Here is an 18,264-nt window from a genome sequence, read left to right on the forward strand (position 1 = left end):
AGGTATGGCAGGGAAGTGGGTCACGGACCTAGGTTCAAAGCTTTGTCACTTATTGTCATGGAGACATGTCAAACGTGCCTTTTTGGAACCATGCCAGGGCACAACACACGAAGTAAAAATAGCATGTGTTTATGGTACAGTGTGGGGGATTTAACTAACGATTGTACTAACAAAAACTCGAGCATTTCCTTCTTCACTTAGAATTGGTATTAAAACAGTCTTCTCCAACATTTTTTGATGAGCCCAAGACCGGCACCTAACAATTAACAATTCTTGGTGGCACGTGACCAACCGAGTTTTAGAGTTGGCCAAAAGTTGTCAGCCTTTGTCAAGTGACACCAACTTTGTCATTTATTCATACTCATTTACCAGAGCCAGTGATAAAGCAAGGTGACGCTGTATAAAGAAAGGACTAAAGGAGACACATTTGAATTGTTTCTCCTACAGGCGTGTTACTCGCCAGCAGGCAAACCGACAGATTTTTGCATTGGTTGCAATGGCTGTTTGTTTACATTCACACTTCAGCATGCGGCCAACGAATGACATCATGCAAGAATAACCACAAAGCTTGTGAGGTAGCAGTCTCACAAGTGTTTTATTGGGCAGTTACATACATGCATTAAGTCACACAGAGACACACCAGTCAGGATGACGGCATACGGCAGAGCCCAAACAGACACGGAACATCTACTGATGCTAAACGTGTACACAAGCATGTTAACAAAACCGGAATTTGGAAGAGTCCATGCTGCAATTATCGTGTAAGCTTCATGAAACCCTTCCAAAAGGTTCTGAAATCCATAAACACGATATTAAGTGACGTTAGGCCACATCAGTTTAGCTGGTATGCTAACAGTTTGTGCATTGATTTCCTGTTAAATCTCTTCCGCCAATTTAGTTCTGCCCAATCCTCGGCAGTTATGCAGATTATGTAGGCAAATATATTTTTCAATGCATTTTTAGATGGGGAACAAATTCAGTACAATATTACAAGGGTTTTGGTCTTACTCTTAAAGTGAAAACCAAACAAAAGTATATAAATTAGGAACGCAAAGCAAAATTAGTACAAACCAAGAGGTTAAAAGTGCTTGAGTTTAAGATTTTTGGGCTCTTGGCTCCCGAGCCCTCCCATCAACCCAATATTATATGACATTAAAGTCTGACGTGGAAAAAATAGCAATTATACTGACATTAAAAATAATGAATGGTAAACAACAAAAAAGTTCTCGAACCTGTTAAAACATATCCACACTGCCAGGGCAAGAAATAACGCGCTTCCCTTTGCATAGTACGATTCAAAATCATTACATTGTCTTTTTTTTTTGTTTGAGGTATATTACACAATATAGCCAATGATTTATCCTTAATAATGCCATGTTTGTAGTTATTGTACAGTAGGTAATCGAATCCAATAGTTTGGTGTAGTCCCAGAAGTTTCAACACCTCATTTCAATCCATTTGTATTCTTGCGAAGTTTTTTTTTTTTTTAAAGTTATGAGCAAAATGAAGTAATTCAAAACAATGTTCCCTTTTCCCTAGAAAACAAAACAGTAGTAGTATCCTTCCCATTTAGCTTTCCATAACAGCCAAACTTCTGCTGCTCGTTGTGACGCAAGATGAGTTGAATTCATACACTTGGCTTTTATGGAAACATACCTAAAACGAGAAACCTTTGTACACTATTTGGGTTGTTTTTCTTCCCTTTGGTTAAATGGTTGCTGACAGACACAGCTTGTTAAAATGAGTGAATGCGCTTATTCATCTTCTCGTTTCCGCACACAGCTGCAGAAGCAAGTTATTGCGCATTAATCTTTTCTTTGCTCTCTTGTCCAACTCCTTTAAAGCATTACAATACTTGGACACCAACACTTGCGTTAGTTATGTAGCGGCTTAACGAAGATTTGTGAGCGGGATTATTCCCTCCACTTAAACGCATCTTGAAATGTCGAAGGCGTCACCGCATCCCACACTGACGATCAAATACATCCAGCTATGACGCAACCTGCCCGCTTGTGCAAGTTTCAGCAATACAAGTGGCAAGACGATGAAATGTTACCGGAGGACCGCGTTCAAGGGAATTGTTCCAAGCGCCGACCTTCAGACGGCGCCGAGGGAGCCGCTGAGACACTCTGATGCGAGTCTACAAGGCAAAGAGGGCGTCCTCCGTGCGTTCCGCTTTCTTGTGCGAGGCGACGGGAGCGGGGAGGGCAGGGTGAGTGGGGTTATCCCCGGGGGGAGACGTGTCTGATGCCTTCGCTCGCTCCTCCAGGAACTTATCAAACTCTGAGGAAAAACACAAGAATGTGTCTTTCAAGTGCATTCATGCAAAAGTGAATTTGTTTTCATAACAAAGCAAATATATGATGCCAAATGCTTTGATGTGGTCTACCTTCACTGGTTACGCCTTCATCCAGAGGATCGCCTTTCTAGAAATGAGAAAAAAAAAGAGAATTTGTAAAACAAAATTCCCAGATTGTCTCAAATAATAGCCTTCAGTCAATAAATACCAAAATGCGTCTTCCTTATGAACAAATAAAATTTATAGAACTAACAAAATATTCCATCTCATAGTAAGATGCAATGCACTACCACAATAATAAAAACGTTAAATTTATAATTCCTATTTTGGCAACCTCAAAATGGAACATGGACTCATTGTATTGTGCACGTGTATATATATAATAAAAAAAAAAAAAAAAAAAAAAAAAAAAATGTGGGTGAGCCTTGTGCTCATTCATCCGTGAAGTCAGGCATTGATGGAAATCGAGTGAGGTTAGTGAGAAAAAAAAGGAATGTGATGCTAGAGCAAACACATGTTTTGCCCGAGAGATGGTGAGGACAGAAGAAATGAGATTCGAAATCAAGGTAAATTAAGTCTCACCACGTCAGCACAGAGCCACTCCTCTATGTCATCCATGACAGAGGACTGCGATACAGGGATCTATGGAGCAAAGCCATGGACAAAAAAAAAAAAAAGCCACATGACACTAACCAACATAACCACATCACACAACAGAAACAAAATTCTAACACATAAATAAAAAGAGGAGCCCAGGCAGGAGGAAAATAAATGGGAAGAGGGGGAAAAAAAGCAAGGGTCAAGCAGTGTGCGCTGTTTGCGCAACAACCTGCCAGTGAGCTGCAGATCTCAAGAACAGGAGGTCCCGTGTTGCGTGTTGACGCGGGCTAACAGCTGCCGCCTGGTGCCACGCAGCAGCGTTTCATTATTCCCCATCATTAGCGAATTAGCAACTAACAAAAGCTGTCAGGAGGCAGTCACGCGCGCACACGCGTACACATGGAGGGGTGTGATGATAAATCATGTTTGGGAGAGGCAAGAAATATTTTGAGGACGGTTCGGGATAATCCACACGTCTCCAAACACGTTCAACCTCACAAAAACAAAACTGGCATTGTTATTTTTGTGAGATTGCAGCAGAGAAGATAGCTCATCGAAACCAAAGCAAGAGAGAGTCATAGAAGGAAACTGAAGAAACAAAAGTGGCGCAAAAGGGAAGCCGGTTAAAAGAGGTGACTGGTTTCCATTGTCTCATTTTCGACAACTTGTGTAAATTGGTGTTCAAGATATTTTCTACATGGCACTAGTCTACTGTGCGGCTTTAGTGAGCTTGGGAAACAGGATGACGAAAGAAGGTAAAGGTTCAAGTCCGGGGATGGATTAACTAAACGTTAATTATCAGTAACGTTTCAGTGTTTGGCAGCTATATCAATAAAACAAATCAGTGGTGGGCAACATGGAGAAAGTGCTTTCAGCATGGATATAAATCTATTTTTTGAAAATGGCATTGGCATCTCGCTGAAATAATCATTGAGGTTTTAAATTAATGCAGTTGAATAAATGCCTGACTAAACAAGCAGTCAAGAGCAAAGATGGCACAAAGCCAGCCTGTTTACTTTAGAAAGCGGCTCAGTCAGCAAAAAACAGCAGACGGCCGTAGACAAAGGTTAGCATCATCCTATTACCCATCACGGGAGCGCTTCATTTAGTGGGCCAGGAGAGAATGGCGTGAGACTAAAAAGGAAGAGCGGTGGATTACGGAGGCTGGATCAAGAGGCCGGTGATGGCGGGAGGAGGACGAGGTGGAGGAGGAGGACACGCTAAGGATGGAGTCCTCACCATTCCTTGGGTAATAAGCCAGCTGTCTATGGGCAGCTCCTGATCTGCCGGGGTACCAGCGTCCCCTTCTACCCTCAGCTGAATCAACAACAGAAGACAGCTCAGAGGACAGAGCACGGTCGAGCGCAGACAGCCAAGTCGATGACGGGAGAGGCAAACAAAAAAAGACAAACCGAAAGAAAGGAGCGAGAGGAAGATGGAAAATACGGAAAACAAAATACAGCAGTGTCTACATGCAGGCTGAGATTTTGGAACAAACCACTTGTACGCAAAGACAAATGGACAAATGTATTGAGACACCCTGACATTAGGTATTACAATTTACAGGAGTTAAAAGTCTGGAATGTCTCAGATTTTCCTCAGATTTAATGTGAGAGTGGCAGAGCGTTACAAGAACGATGCGCTGGGCATCCACACGGATGTCGTCTTGTCCAACACTGTTGGCCAGGCGCACTCACCCCTCCCGCGTTGTGCTGTCTAACATCCAGAGCCGAGGCCAGACCGCCCACAGCCCGGGGGTCTTCGTACTTGACACTGCGCACGACAAACACATTCACAACGCGCTTAAGAACCAACGGCCAATGTGGCTTTGCCTTTCTAGCGTTTCGTTGCCTGAGCGTCTGAACAATTGCCCCGTTTTTGTTCTAAAAATAACTCGCACTTGATAAAACTGAAAATAATTCTTTCCTAACTGGCAAAGGGACTCAAGGCCAGAACCATGTCGACATACTTTTTGCGCTGCTCAGCCAGCGAGCTGCTGCGAGTCTGGGCAAACATGTCAAAGTCGTCCAGGTTGCGGCTTGATGGACTTGCAGGACTGACATCTGGAACAAAGTGGGAGCGTGGTGGGTTCATTGCGGAAACCAACAGAGCAAAACTGCATTTCATGCAATTAGAGCTGATAAACTATGACTAGTACTATATGGAGAGTCCCTAATAGCCACTAGTCACTCTGAAACAAGTTTTAGGACAGAGGCTAGACGAACAGTAGCACGCAGACCGTGTTGTCTTCTTACCGAGGCTGGCCAGCGCAGAAGATAGCGAGCCCACGGCGGGGTTCTGGACCGGCGAGGCGGCGGCCCCTGTTGTGCCGCGGGGAGGCGGGCTGGACGCCGCTCGGGGAGTCACCACAGCCAGAGACTCGGGACCCAAGTCGATCAGGTTGTCATCTGTGGCCTCACCCAAAATCTGGGGAGCAACCCAACACAAGGCTTACAACATGGCAACAACCGTGCTATCGGCGGGCCTGTCAGTGGCCAAAGATCCTTTCTCGTGGCCAGTTGTAAACTGGGGCTTTGGCGCCATCTTTTGGCATCTCAAAGCATCAGAGAAAGCACTCCCACACAAAAAAGCGATTTTTTTCACAGAATATCAGAGTTAAGTTCAACAAAAGAAACAAAAACTGTGAATTTGTGACTAGTGAAGCACAATTTGTGGGCAAAGAAACAACAATGGAGGTATTCAGAGTACATAGTGGCCATACTCACCCCTTTGTTGTTAGCGGCCTTCCCCGACCTGCAGCGCTCATACCTGAACGCAGCACAACCGAATTTAGCTGCACGTTTTTCCAAATGACAATCCACGATGAGCACACAGCATCTTTTAAAGCAAGCGCACCTCTCGTATCGGAGGAAGATGTTGTTGAGGTCGTCGTTGACGTGCAGCAGCTCCTCGGTCACTTCCTCGTTGGACACGCGTGAAATGAGTTCAACGACTCTTTGCTGCATGGCTCTGCATGTCCTGTGCAGTTCCTTGGCAAAAAAAGAGTGCAGACAGACGGGCGGGTGAAGCGAAGTGAAAGAATACATGACAAGGAATAAAAAGGTTTGGACCTTGGCACGCTACTCCCCTTGGTGGTTTACACAGGCAGAGTATTCTTATTTGTAACATTGTAATATAAATCCTTCATCCAACCTGAAGCAGTTCTAGATCAGGTCCATCTTCCTGGCCGGGGACCATCTCCGTGAGCATCTCTGACAAGACTTTGATGTTGCCTCTCACTATGTCTAACTCGCTACGTAAGCGGGCCACCTGCAAGCCAAGACAGGCAACAATCACTTGACGTCATCAATGCGGGCAAACGGCCAATGCAAGGAGGGTGCCGAGTCGACGTCACCTGTTGGGGGGTCGCCGTGATGGGGCCGTGTGGAGACCCTTGCCTGGTGGCTAAGTCGGTGGTGGTGCTTGCAGGTGCCAGGTACTTGATGATGGCCGGGTCCACCTCCGGCGTGCCCTGGGAGGAGAAACGGAAGCTCAAAGTCGACACGTTCCGCGTGTGTCTTTCCAAATTTGGTTCTGTACCCGCTGCGGCGTGTGGATGGGCGACAGTGCGTCCAAATCGGCCATGGGGAACTCCGTGCCCTTCCGCTTCAGTTCTTCATAGATGTGGACCACCCCGGTAAGATCAGGACTACTCCGGAAGGCGTCGGCCCAGGCCTGCCCAGGTGGGAGTGAAGTGCTTGATTGCAGCTGGCAAAATGGCCGCTTTGGAAATGGCCCACTAATATAAAAATGTGTTGGCTCTTGCCAAGTCAAACTACTTTAAAAAAAAAAAGATTAATTTTATATTCATAAGATTCAAATATGTTGCCATTATCTCATCCCTCCACAGAATAAAATAAAATATTTTTTTAAACGCTGGCTGCTGTACCTGTATCAGCGACAACACTTTGTCTTGCACGATGGTCGGAGGATTGGCCTTTGGCGAGATGATTTTCACCAAAACGCCATCGATGAAATCTCGGCTGGCCACCTGCAGGTGAAACCTGTGGCCGCAGTTCTTCACGCACGTCTCCAGGACCTAGCGAGTCGCACAAGAGCGTGAAATACATGCCGCAGAAGGTCAGCGCGAAAAGGCGATTCACCGTCAGCGCCAGCAAGACTTCTCGGTAATTCTTGTTGCCGCTGAGTCGTTTCCTCAGCGCTCGCATGGCGTCTTTTGGCCTGCGGGGGGGGAAAAAAAAGACGCGTGTTGGCCTGAAAGAAGGACTGAGGCATCTCCGACTGGAAACAAAATGACATTCATCCAAAGTGTATCGCTTGGATTGAAACTTCCACTTCCAACATGCACTGACTCAAAAGTAATTGCTTGAGAGAAATACATAACATTTTCTGTCTTTCATTTCTGTGTCTGTCTTATGAGACCACGTGCTGTTACACCAGTTTGGCAATAAAATTGTTTGCGCAGCACGCAAACAGACGACCATTTGTCAGCCAGCGGAGGTGCGCGACGGTGACAGGACAAGGCCACGGCACCATCTGATTGTTCGCTTTTCTCCCGAGGCGATGTCGCCGCCGCTGTCCACACATGAAGAGTCGCCACTGCGGATGACGCTAGAATTAAGCGCTTCAACCAGCAAGCGTTTATTGATGAAAGATTCACCATCACGATTGTTTCTCTAACTGGGCAAGCGTTGACTTTAGTATAAATTCTTGCATTAGGGCGTTCGGATGGGAAGTACATAGTCAAGCTTGTCCATTCAGTGACACCTCCAACGCTAACAAAAGGCCTTTTTGTGGTGGCCGAGGAATGGTTATTGTGGAGTCAGCCAGTAAAAACAATAAGAGCTCAGTGGGCACGGGCAGCATTCTTTCCAGCAGTCCTACGCTACGCTGTGCTGGCTCGAGACGTATGGCTAACTCACCCCTCATCCGTCTCGTTTATGATGTCACAGATTTCCATGTTGAGGGCCCAGTCTTCATTCTGGAGGCCACCTTCAGTGGCTCTCTCTGGAAGAACCAACAGAAACTGATTATTTTTCAACTCTCAGTGAATACACACACAAATCAAAGTGCTTCAAAGAGCCTGTAAAGTGAGTGCAGACATTTAAGACAGGTTTCAAGGTAATTGCTAAAAACATGCAAAAACGGACAACTATGTAGTATAGAATTGTGGAGATCAAGGATGGGCAAAAAAAAGTGTGTTGCCCAGTTTACTGTTGAGAAGTGGAAATCGCTGACAGACACCATTCACGCGTGTTCTCTGTCAACACCTCCTCATTTTCACCCGAGACCCCATCAGTGCTGTCAGATGGTTCCGAGGCAGGCAGTGTCTTGCAGTGCCAACTGGGCTCTTTATTCCCACCCTCCACATTTAATGTATTCAGTCCCATCACTACTTCTCTATTTGCTGCTGTCACATTTACAACTTCTCAAAATACACTGACAGTTGCTCAGGGCATTGTGAGCTGGTGACTCGCCTCCTTTCAGCACTAAACCAGACAGACAATCTTCAGAGGTTGGTCATCTTGCCCACGTGGAAGGGGAATCTCATAGCTTGTGTAATTTTGAAACGTATCTGTTCAAACCCCAGCGATGGACTTTTTCTGGCACACCTCGTACTTGCCTTATGTTGTATCCTCTCATCTAACCACAATATTGGAAACGCCTTTCATTACAAGGTGGGGCATTTCTGCAACACTGAACCCTGCAGCTCCATCATGCACTGAACCCCTTTAGCTGGTGGAAGCATACCACATCTTTGTTATGATTATTATGATTATGAATGCACATAGACAGAATGGAAAATAGATCCGGAAAACGAACGTGTTTGCCACATCCCTACAGGCAACTTTTCAAAACTAAAGCTAACTTGAAAATATTCCCGTCCGATTTAAGGCATTCAAATACACTTGCGTGTTGTCGAAAATGATGTCGTTTGAGCGAATGAACGGAGTAAATGGAAAGTTTAGTGGGGGGGGGGGGTGTCGTCTGGAAGCTCATTCCAATTAGATGACGTTTGTCCCAAGGATGCTAACTCGAGATTTCCAATGGATCGCCACTCACCCAGTTCGTCTGAGTTGTTGTATGGTACATTTCGCAGCATGGCAATTGCGCAATTTTAAAAGCGGACGTACCTATGCATTGGCCCACGGGAGTGCTGTAAGGATTTCCGAGTAAGAACTCCATGTTGACAGCAAACAATCCGCTTGGCGCCGACAGGCGGAGGCCCAGACGCTACTCTTAAGCCCCGCCTTCTACGCGCTTCTATTGGACAACATACATTCACAACTTAAATGCCAGTGGTTCGGATGGCTGTCAGTCATAGGGTTTCTCGCGGTATCCACATTACATTTTAATCCCCGTATATGAGATGTGATTGATTTTTAAAATGTCTCACGAGGGTTAAAACTGCAAAAAAAATTGTGTAAAACACGATTTGTGAATTGAGCTCTGAAAGTGGATACGCTAACTTTGATGGACGCACGAAGGTATTTTTTCCCAGTGTACTCGAATGCAGCACCCAGTTGCTACGCAACACCCCGTAAACATTGAAGAGATGCGGTGTAATGTGATTTATTTATTTTGACATATACGCAATTTGTGTTCCCAGTTGTGGCTGATTTGTGGCTTCTGTGCCAACGCAGGTAACACATGTAATTATTGAATTCAGACGAACCGTAGTCGGCGTTTATATTTACATGTTTTGACCAATTAATACGTGCACGTGTCAACGTTTACTACGTTCATTGATGACGCTATTGATGTACCCTTTAATGAATTAAAAACAACGTTGTTACATGCAGTATCCGACACATTCTGAGATGCAGTATTTGCCCCCCTACTAGTCAACAGGTACAGTATTTGCTATATTTAAGAAAAAGGTAGTCATTCATGCAAAACAATTTAACATGGACAAATTAGGTTGTAGTTTGTGTTTTTATTTCTTTTAAAGTCATGCCTTCCAGCAAGGGAACCTCCAACCTAAGCGCTGGTTACCATGATAAAACCCCAATTTACATCGATGAGGAGATTCTGCAGGAAGCCGTCCTGGAACAAGGTCTACAAGATCAAGCTGAACACATTGCCAAGCAGGAGGGAATCCTCTTTAAAGAGGCCCCCAGATTGAGTCTGGAATACAGAAGTGAGTAGAAAAATGCAGGCTTAGTTATACTGAATGTGTCTCATGGAATGATGGTTTTCCTCACAAGACATCCAGAAGATTGACCACTTGTGGGAGTTCTCGGCGTTAACCAAGTTAAATCTCAACAACAACTTCATCATGAAGATCGAAGGATTGGACCATCTAGTTAACCTGACGTGGCTCAGTAAGAAAACATGTTGTTTTGAATATTCCTTAAGACAATATAGTCTTCAATTACCCGAACAAGCATGCTTTTGGGAGATGGGGCAACCCTGACTAAGCTGGGTCCTTCAAGCCCGGACTTTTTGCTGTGCAGGAAAAACGTGCAAACCTGAAACAATAATGCCCATTTTGCTTCTTAGATCTGTCATTTAACAAAATCAAGAAAATTGAAGGTCTAGATGGTCTCGTGAAGATGGAAGTGCTGAATTTGTCCAACAACCGCATTACTCTCATCGAAAACTTGGACAACCTCATGGAACTAACCGTTTTCTGCATTGCAAACAACAAACTGCATCAATTGAACAATGTAACAACGCATTGTAAAATTAAAAAAAGAAAGTGTGTGCTTTGGGACGCTTATCTAACCCAAAGTCACTGTTCTGCATTCCAAAGGTGGTCTATCTGCGAAAGTTCAAGAAGCTCTTCACCCTCAATATAGATGGAAATCCGATCCCAGAGGAGAACAATGAGGAAAAGTACACCCTTTTCCTCGCGGCCTATTTTCAGCAATTGAAGTTCCTGAACAACGTTTTTCTCAACGAGGATATTGTAAGAAACATATGGAGTGTTTTGACCTTGAAACGTTTTGCAACTTGCATGTAATACGATGTCATGCGCATATAAGAGGAACAGGGCATCGGCCAAGTACAACCTTGACATTGAGGAGATGAACCAGGAGGAATTACATGCCCAACAAGCAGCGGAGGAAAAACGAAAACAGGAAGCTATACTACAAATGCACGAGGTGAGTTCAATCAACTCGTTTGGGTTTCGATCAAGATGGCTGCCAATGTCTTCATTTTCATTTCAGGATTCTTTTGTGGAGCAGTTGAATGGAGATTATCTGTTCAAAAACATTATCCAAAATGATACAGAGTTAAAAAAACTACAATGTCTGCCGGGAGTGGACGAGTTGCTGGAGGCATATCCTTTGTCGCAGGCGGCTTTGTCAACCGATTCCCGTTTCTTTGCCTCCCTTGACTCTTCTCGTTTACATTCGAGCAGCAACTAGTTGACCTGTGCAACCAGCTCTTTGAAGTGGGCTTGGCCGAGTACAAGCGAAGAGACGCCGAGGTCGCCTCATTCTTCGCTCGACACAACATAGACGTGACGGACAACCAAAGCAGAGCCTCCAAAGTGTTGGCTGATTTTCAGACGGAACAGAAGCAGGTGCGCTTGCAAACGGGGAATGAAATGTTCCAAACATGTCCCAATTTGGGTTCCTCTACGAGCAGGCGTGCTTTTTCAAGCAAAGACATATTTTTGTGTACAGAGAACATTGGATTTACAACAGGCAGCAAAGGATGAAAAGAAGAGCAAGATGGACATCTGCCTGGAAGAAATCGATGTTTTGTGTTACAACCTAATGACGGTGGAGTTTCAACTTTACAGCTACCTGGAGGTACCTTGTGAAATGTGAACTTTGATTCCAATTGCAAAATATGTCGACCGACGATGTCACAAAAGTGAGACGACGCTTCCCACAGGAAACGATCCGAAAGTTTGACAACAACATCTCCGAGATGACCGGCAGTTTCAGCGAAACGGCTCAAGGCATATATCCTTCACACATCCTCGCAGGTCCTCTTCAACTTTACGGGACGGACCGTTTGTCGCTACGGGAAAGTCCATATTACATAGCTTTGATTCCAAAAAGTCAATTTTATGAACTCATGGGATATGTTGACATCTTCATATATTGAACTCCGCATTTAGTTTGCTGTTCCCGCCATAACTGTGCCAGGCGTTCCTTGACTCGACTGCACATTCGTCCAGTGTCGAGAGCTGGAGGACAGCCATCATCAGAAGGTAACGCAAATTGCCGTCACCACACTGGAGGTGGTGGCGAAGGGAGAAGCCGAAGATGATTTGCCCGATGATGTCCGAATGGTAGGTAGCGGCAGCACTGGATGATATCAATTCGTCAGCAGTTTCAATTGAGATTGAATTGAGGTTTGTCTTATAGCTAGAAATGCTGTGTCCTCAAATACAAAGAACCTGTCACCATTGCCATTTAGCATAATAAGGTCTGACACCCGCCTTTCTCAATGTAGCTGTTCTTGGACAAAAACACAGTGATGGACACGCTGGCTACCAGCCACGACAACCATCTGCAGACGATCAATGACAGGGAGACGCAGTTGGTCACGCGTGCCGAGGCCTGGAAAGTGGCCCTTATCAAAACGGTAAAAACCTGAAATGACTTTTGGGTCTCGCGTGTGCACACCGCTCATGTTGTCCTGTGACGTTTCAGATTGAAGACACGGAACTGAAGAGGAACCGAAAGCGCATCGCAGATATCCACAGACATGCCGACTATTTAAGGGAGCAGCTGAAAAAGTTGTAGTGCAGGGGATTACATTGTGCCCAAATATGTATTTGCTCCATGAAAACAAATATACTGGCTGACATATTCTTTGGGTCTTTTTTCACTCTGCAATGTTGTGATGGTAAAATTCTCACTTGATTTGTTTCACTATGAATAAGTGAAGTATTTTTTTTATATATCAATTACATTAATTAGTGATATAGGCAGTACAATTATACTGGCTAACCAACAGCAAACATTTTTTTTAATCAGAGATGGCTTTATGTGTCCCCAAAAGTATTCTTTGACGCTAATTTAATGTCTTTGTTCGGTTTGATAGATTAGTTTGATCCTATGCTTATGTTGGAATGTAACCTGTAATAATTAACATAGCTTGTCCTGTCTTAACAAAGAAGTGCTAAGATCCTTTGAACTGATTGACCAACTGCAGAGGAAGCAGAGGTGTTTTGTTTACACAACATCGTAAAACACCCCCTGGTGTAACCCCCTGAGAGGCCAGGGTTTCACCCCCACCTTGGCCACTCACCCCACCCTACTTCTCTCAATAAATACTCTCTTGCAAGAATCCAAAAGTCAGACTTTGTTGGAACATTGCTGTACCTAAAGTAAAAAACAAATTCTCCACTTGCAAGTGCTTAAAGGGCATACTGTCTCCCGTGTGGTTCTTGCAAAATAAATTAGAGTGAACATTTCGAACAGTCTTTACTTGTTATTAGTACAGCAGATTTTTTTTTACCTATAAAAGCATCACAATACGGATCCTACTATCCATCCATCCATCCATCCATCCATCCATCCATTTTCGTGAGCGTGCTGGAGCCTACCCCAGCAGTCATCGGGCAGTAGGTGGGGGACACCGTGAACTGGTTGCCAGCCAATTGCAGGGCACACAGAGATGAACAACTATCCGCACTCACACCTAGAGCAATTTGAAGAGCTCAGTCGGCCTACCAAGCATGTTTTTGGGATGTGGGAGGAAACCGGAATGCCCGGAGAAAACCCACGCGGGCCGGGGAGAACATGCAAACTCCACACAGGGAGGGCCAGAGGTGGAATCGAACCCACACACTCCCAACTGTGAGGCGAGCCGCTCAAATCCTACCGTGTGTTGTAATTTAGCGATGACGTTCCAGAAAAAAAAATCTAACTGTTGTTGAAGCTAACCCTGACGAGGTTAAGGTAACCCTTAATTCACAACTATTATCACATATTTTTGCCAAAGTTTAAAAATGAGATGAAGGGAGCAAACTTATTTGCTTTTTCCGTTTTGTCACACACGCACATCGTCATCGCGGGAATTGAACTGACGGTGCCGGCACACAAGACAGGCGAGTACCTGCGACCGCCGAGGGGAGCGAACGTAAAAGTGTGTTTCAGGTTTCTGAAATTGACAGTGCTTTTTTTGTTAGTATCTCGTCATATGACTACAATTCCCATAATGCCTCTCGGTTTGACAGTCCCGATATAAAAACTCAGCTCAAGCCCTCCGCTTCCGACCAATCACATTCCGGGAAATGGAGCTCTCCATTCAGAGTTGCACTGAGGTCGCCAGCCCAAAGAAATAGTTCAAAGTTTTGGACCTCGGCGACTTCGAGCGCTCGGCTGCTCCAAAGTTGATGACGGTAGCCGACGGTGACCCGTTGCCGCTCGCCATGCCCGTCCCAGTCGAGTGCTGCCTTGCCTTCGACGCGGCCCGTCCATCCCCGGGCTCGCTTGTCCCTCCTGGGCTGATCAATGGGCAGCAGCCCGGCGTGGCCACGTCACTGCTGTATAGTGGCGCCCAGTTTCGAGGCTACCAGAAGAGCAAAGGGAACGCCTACGACGTGGATGTGGTTTTGCAGGTATGTATCAGGTTGACTTTTAACTTTGATCGTTTGCGTTTTTGTTCTCGTGCAAATGGCATTCTTTTGAGGTCCACTTGCGACCGACTTGGCACGTCGACGTTGGCTTACTTGACATCCAATAGCAACACACTGACCTAGTTTAGCGACCGGTTGAATGCAAGTGTGACATTTGAAATGCCATTGTTTAGTATCATATCTTACAACTTTACATGAAACGATTATCACATGAATCGACTATTATCATTATTGATACTTTACGGTTATTTATTTAGCACGATTTGCAACAGTTTTTCCCCCTACAATGGAGGCGCATGAGAAAATGGGATGCAGCTTCACTTTGTTTGACGGCATACACTAGATATTACACATTAGTAACAACACTTTTCACTAAAATTCTTGACTTTTTTTTCTAGCACGTGACTCCCGAGGACTCCTACTTGTGTGGATATCTGAAGATCAGCGGCCTGACGGAGGTGAGCGAGCTCAAACATTTAGTTGACATCAGGACTTGTGATGGTTATCTTATTGAGGGGTCACCGCAGGCCAGGTGACCCGGATGAGGGCGAATATCTATTTTAAGGTCTACACGCCTGCCCTAATTTCTGAGAAAAGTGCGTATCCATTTCATTATGTAATACTTCAAGGGGGGCCTGACAAGTGGAACAGATTGTTCAAGGGTGAAACTTGTCAGCGGGTCAGCTTGCGCTCGCGTCTAATTTGAAGTGGTGTGTTTACTGCCACAAAGGGAACACATATTTGCTCTAATTTCTCCCCAAAAATAAGATAAAATAAAATAAAAACAGCAATGCTAAACGACAGTGCAAGTATTTACTGAGTATTCTACAATTGGGTAGCAACAGACGCATGGCCAATATCGCCTCTCCTGCCTGCCTTGCTAACGTCTTAAATTTTTGCCACCAGGAGTATCCGACGCTCACGACATTCTTTGCTGGTGAAATCATCAGCCGAAAGCGGCCTTTTCTAACCAGGAAGTGGGATGCTGACGAAGATGTGGACAGGAAGCACTGGGTACGTCCCCGTTCTTCCATGACCGCCACCAGGGAGTGCGACATTTGATCGGCGGTTGTCTGACGTGACTTGAAGGTACTTTTTCCCGCAGGGCAAATTTCAGCCATTTTATAAAGTGGCCAAAAGCTTCAACTCTGATGACTTTGACTACGATGCGCTGGAACGCAGCGATTATGTCTTCATGAGATGGAAAGTCAGTCCCCAAGTGTTTTTTCAGTGACCCTTAACATAATCTCTTTGTCCTCCTGATTGTGAACCTTGAACCCTGCATTTCTGCCCTCACAAAGGAGCAGTTCCTGGTCCCCGATCACACCATCAAGGATATCAGCGGCGCGTCCTTTGCAGGCTTTTACTACATCTGCTTCCAGAAGTCCTCGGCCACTATTGAGGGTTACTACTACCACAGGAGCTCGGAATGGTCAGTCGCTGCATTATGAAGGATTGAAATGGGTATCTGGGTACATTTCTCAAAAAGGAGCCATTTTGTAGATGAGGATTTTGACCGACAATGTTGATATCTTTTTTTTTTTTTTTCCAGGTATCAGTCCCTCAACCTGAGCCACGTCCGAGAGCACAGTATTCCCATTTATGAATTCCGCTGAAAAGACGAGCGACAAATGTTTTTGTCAAGGAAGGTTCAGCTCACGCTGCCCCTGTCTTCAATGGGATGCCCAAAAACAACATCAAGAAATACGGAAAGCGAGCGAGCCACTTGCTGTCTCGAATGGAGCTCGGTGAACCCCCCCCCCACCCCCCCCACCAAATCAGAAGGCGCTCTCCGACTCCTGCGCTAAAGACGCGAAGGCTAACAGACGCGATGAAAAGGTCTCCCTGTGGCCGCAAAGCCTGACGATGCCCATCTTGACCTCATTTGCCAACCTGACTTGATTTTGGTATTTGATCATGTTTTACAAAGGCAACATTTACTCACAAAAAGTTGAACTAAGCCTTTCAGCCCTTTCTTTTCTTATTTGATTTAAAAGACTAAAGACATCTTTCTAATCTAGTGCTTTCACAACAACTGTTGACGTAACAACGCTTTACAGAGCACATCACGGAAAAATTTGGCAATGATACAAACACAACAACGATCCCTCCATTTGAAAATCAACAACTGTCACGCACTCTGGATGATCAATAACCATATCAGGTTGTGACTCATCAAATAGTCTTAAAATGACTTTTTTTTTTAATCAAGGCAAATTACAATTATTATTTTTGAAGAACCATGTAACATCACATACCATTTGTGTCAATATCATGCAAGTTGAAGTGGCAAAGACTTTGCCTTGCTGGGAAAGTTAGTTTGTGAAGAAATGGAGCAAGGGTCAGTTTTTTTGAAAGCGTCACTAAAAAAAAGATTGAGCTTGAAACAATCTTCAAGGTGTTCTTGTAAAATTGACAAACTTCAACTTAAAAGTACATTCTAAACCTGGTGCTTCACATCATAACACAATATTGTCAGACTTTTGGGGAAACAGGATCTGTTGAATTTATGACTGATGGCAAAATGTTCCTTGTGTGACATTTGCTGGAATACAACACATAAAAAAATGTTGGGTGTGTGTGCTGCACCAAGCGTGAGGAGCAATAAAGATTTGTGTGTATCACGCGTTTCTGCATTTGAACTCACCTGCAGTGCAGTGTCCACTAGATGTCAGTATGGCGCTGCATGTCTTTGGTATAAATTACTACTGTCAGTCAGTGGTGGGATGACTTCACGGCCTTAACTGGATTCAACTGGTAGGTGTGCCAAATATACCATCGACGGTCACAGCGATTGAAGGGCCGAGCTCAAGTCACGTCTCTAATCTCTAAAGAGGCCTAATCAGTCAATCTGAATTTTTTGGCACGCTACATATTACGTATTATGAAACTTTAATATGCCAGCCAATGAGAAAGGATTAGGACCAGTGAAGAAAAAAAAAAAGGGGGTGGGGGAGTGACAGGATTCTGATTTTTTGTTCTCAGAATTCTGACTTTAAAGTGAGAATTCTCTTGTTAGGATTCTTCTGGGAATTCTGACTTTAAAGTGGAAATTTAATTAAATTTTTTAATTCTCACTTTAAAGTCAGAATACCAAGACTAAAGTCAGAATTCTGACTAAAGTCAAAAAGAGAGAATTCTCACTTTGAAGTCACTTTAAAGTCAGAATTCTGACTTTATTCTCAGAATTCTGACTTTAAAGTGAGAATTAAAAAAGACAGAATCCTGTCAACCCCCTTTGGGTTTTTTCTTCACTGGCCCTAATCCTCTTCCGTGGGAAAAAAATGACTCGCATCTCAGATAAAAGAAAACGGAGTAAAAAGCAGAGTGGGTGGAAAACTTCCACGGACCAAGTACGTTTCATACGTGCCGCAGCCATGGAAACAGGCAAAAGCAAGGAAGTGCCAACAGCGCTGCAACGCTTCCTTCTCATTCCTATTCCTTATTCATGCAGACTTCTCATTCTTTTCTTGCCACACAAACTCAGGTCAGACTTGGTAGTCATATGAGCTGCCATCTAATTTTACACACCAAATGGTGTGAACTATTTAAGGTATTATTTCACCTGCATGAAAGTGAAACCAAAGCTGGCATTTGAAGCACAAGGAAGTAAAGTTTTTCATTAAAGGTTTAGTCAGAGTTCAATTTAGCTCTGAGCAGAAGAGGTGGTGGCGGTTTTGGCTCTCTTGCAGTGACTGATCCTGTTTCGGTTTGGTTTGAAGTTGGCCAAGTTGATCAATGAGACTGGCAAGAAAGTCAGACATAAAAGTTTGTTTGCTGCAGCGCCATACGCTAATGTTACATTTTGTCTGGTCTAAATGGCTTCTAAATGGGCTCCTCATCTCATATCCAC

The 18,264-nt window shown here is 44.5% G+C and overlaps 3 protein-coding genes across 5 annotated transcripts; 2 read left to right on the forward strand and 1 right to left on the reverse strand.

The window, feature by feature from the left end:
* Positions 1–548: 548 nt before the first annotated feature.
* Positions 549–9,157, reverse strand: tom1l2a (target of myb1 like 2 membrane trafficking protein a). Of its 3 annotated transcripts, XM_085933461.1 has the most exons (17): positions 8,995–9,157; positions 7,783–7,867; positions 7,003–7,081; positions 6,789–6,938; positions 6,440–6,574; positions 6,255–6,371; positions 6,053–6,169; positions 5,756–5,889; positions 5,626–5,668; positions 5,155–5,326; positions 4,869–4,962; positions 4,597–4,672; positions 4,437–4,439; positions 4,139–4,216; positions 2,882–2,941; positions 2,390–2,426; positions 549–2,283 (listed from the first exon to the last, which is right to left on the reverse strand). In XM_085933461.1, exons 1-17 carry the CDS (start codon positions 9,044–9,046, stop codon positions 2,141–2,143), a joined length of 1,575 nt encoding a protein of 524 aa, XP_085789587.1. In that variant the 5' UTR covers positions 9,047–9,157; the 3' UTR covers positions 549–2,140. The 3 variants fall into 3 exon arrangements, with proteins under 3 accessions (XP_085789587.1, XP_085789585.1, XP_085789586.1); XM_085933459.1 differs by lacking the exons at positions 4,139–4,216; positions 4,437–4,439; XM_085933460.1 differs by lacking the exons at positions 4,139–4,216; positions 4,437–4,439; positions 8,995–9,157 and adding an exon at positions 8,924–8,973.
* drc3 (dynein regulatory complex subunit 3) lies at positions 8,945–13,205 on the forward strand. Its single transcript, XM_085933458.1, has 15 exons — positions 8,945–9,348; positions 9,471–9,504; positions 9,664–9,712; positions 9,813–10,001; positions 10,069–10,185; positions 10,364–10,530; positions 10,617–10,772; positions 10,849–10,968; positions 11,035–11,146; positions 11,218–11,393; positions 11,497–11,625; positions 11,711–11,781; positions 11,990–12,113; positions 12,278–12,409; positions 12,478–13,205. Exons 4-15 carry the CDS (start codon positions 9,815–9,817, stop codon positions 12,568–12,570), a joined length of 1,584 nt encoding a protein of 527 aa, XP_085789584.1. The 5' UTR covers positions 8,945–9,348; positions 9,471–9,504; positions 9,664–9,712; positions 9,813–9,814; the 3' UTR covers positions 12,571–13,205.
* Positions 13,206–14,026: 821 nt separating this feature from the next.
* On the forward strand, positions 14,027–17,032 carry gid4 (GID complex subunit 4 homolog). Its single transcript, XM_085933462.1, has 6 exons — positions 14,027–14,393; positions 14,810–14,869; positions 15,318–15,425; positions 15,517–15,618; positions 15,713–15,843; positions 15,964–17,032. The coding sequence occupies exons 1-6, from the start codon at positions 14,169–14,171 to the stop codon at positions 16,025–16,027; spliced, it is 690 nt and encodes a 229-aa protein (XP_085789588.1). The 5' UTR covers positions 14,027–14,168; the 3' UTR covers positions 16,028–17,032.
* The last annotated feature ends 1,232 nt before the right edge of the window (positions 17,033–18,264 follow it).

Source organism: Syngnathus leptorhynchus, chromosome 16, assembly GCF_054491065.1.
Source record: "Syngnathus leptorhynchus isolate UIUO chromosome 16, UIUO_Slep, whole genome shotgun sequence".
NCBI classification, from domain to species: Eukaryota; Metazoa; Chordata; class Actinopteri; order Syngnathiformes; family Syngnathidae; genus Syngnathus; species Syngnathus leptorhynchus.

Bases quoted from the DNA above. Each gene is read 5' to 3' on its own strand.
- tom1l2a (XM_085933461.1), bottom strand. From the start codon at position 9,046: ATGGAGTTCTTACTCGGAAATCCTTACAGCACTCCCGTGGGCCAATGC. The intron at 6,575-6,788 runs GTACAGCAGCCA...CCACCTGGGCAG, and splicing joins AAGTGTTGTCGCTGATACAG to GCCTGGGCCGACGCCTTCCG. The intron at 4,963-5,154 runs GTAAGAAGACAA...ACTTTGTTCCAG, and splicing joins TTCTGCGCTGGCCAGCCTCG to ATGTCAGTCCTGCAAGTCCA.
- drc3 (XM_085933458.1), top strand. From the start codon at position 9,815: ATGCCTTCCAGCAAGGGAACCTCCAACCTAAGCGCTGGTTACCATGAT. The intron at 10,002-10,068 runs GTGAGTAGAAAA...TTTCCTCACAAG, and splicing joins ATTGAGTCTGGAATACAGAA to ACATCCAGAAGATTGACCAC. The intron at 11,394-11,496 runs GTGCGCTTGCAA...TTTTGTGTACAG, and splicing joins TTCAGACGGAACAGAAGCAG to AGAACATTGGATTTACAACA.
- gid4 (XM_085933462.1), top strand. From the start codon at position 14,169: ATGACGGTAGCCGACGGTGACCCGTTGCCGCTCGCCATGCCCGTCCCA. The intron at 14,394-14,809 runs GTATGTATCAGG...TTTTTTTTCTAG, and splicing joins ACGTGGATGTGGTTTTGCAG to CACGTGACTCCCGAGGACTC. The intron at 15,426-15,516 runs GTACGTCCCCGT...TTTTTCCCGCAG, and splicing joins ATGTGGACAGGAAGCACTGG to GGCAAATTTCAGCCATTTTA.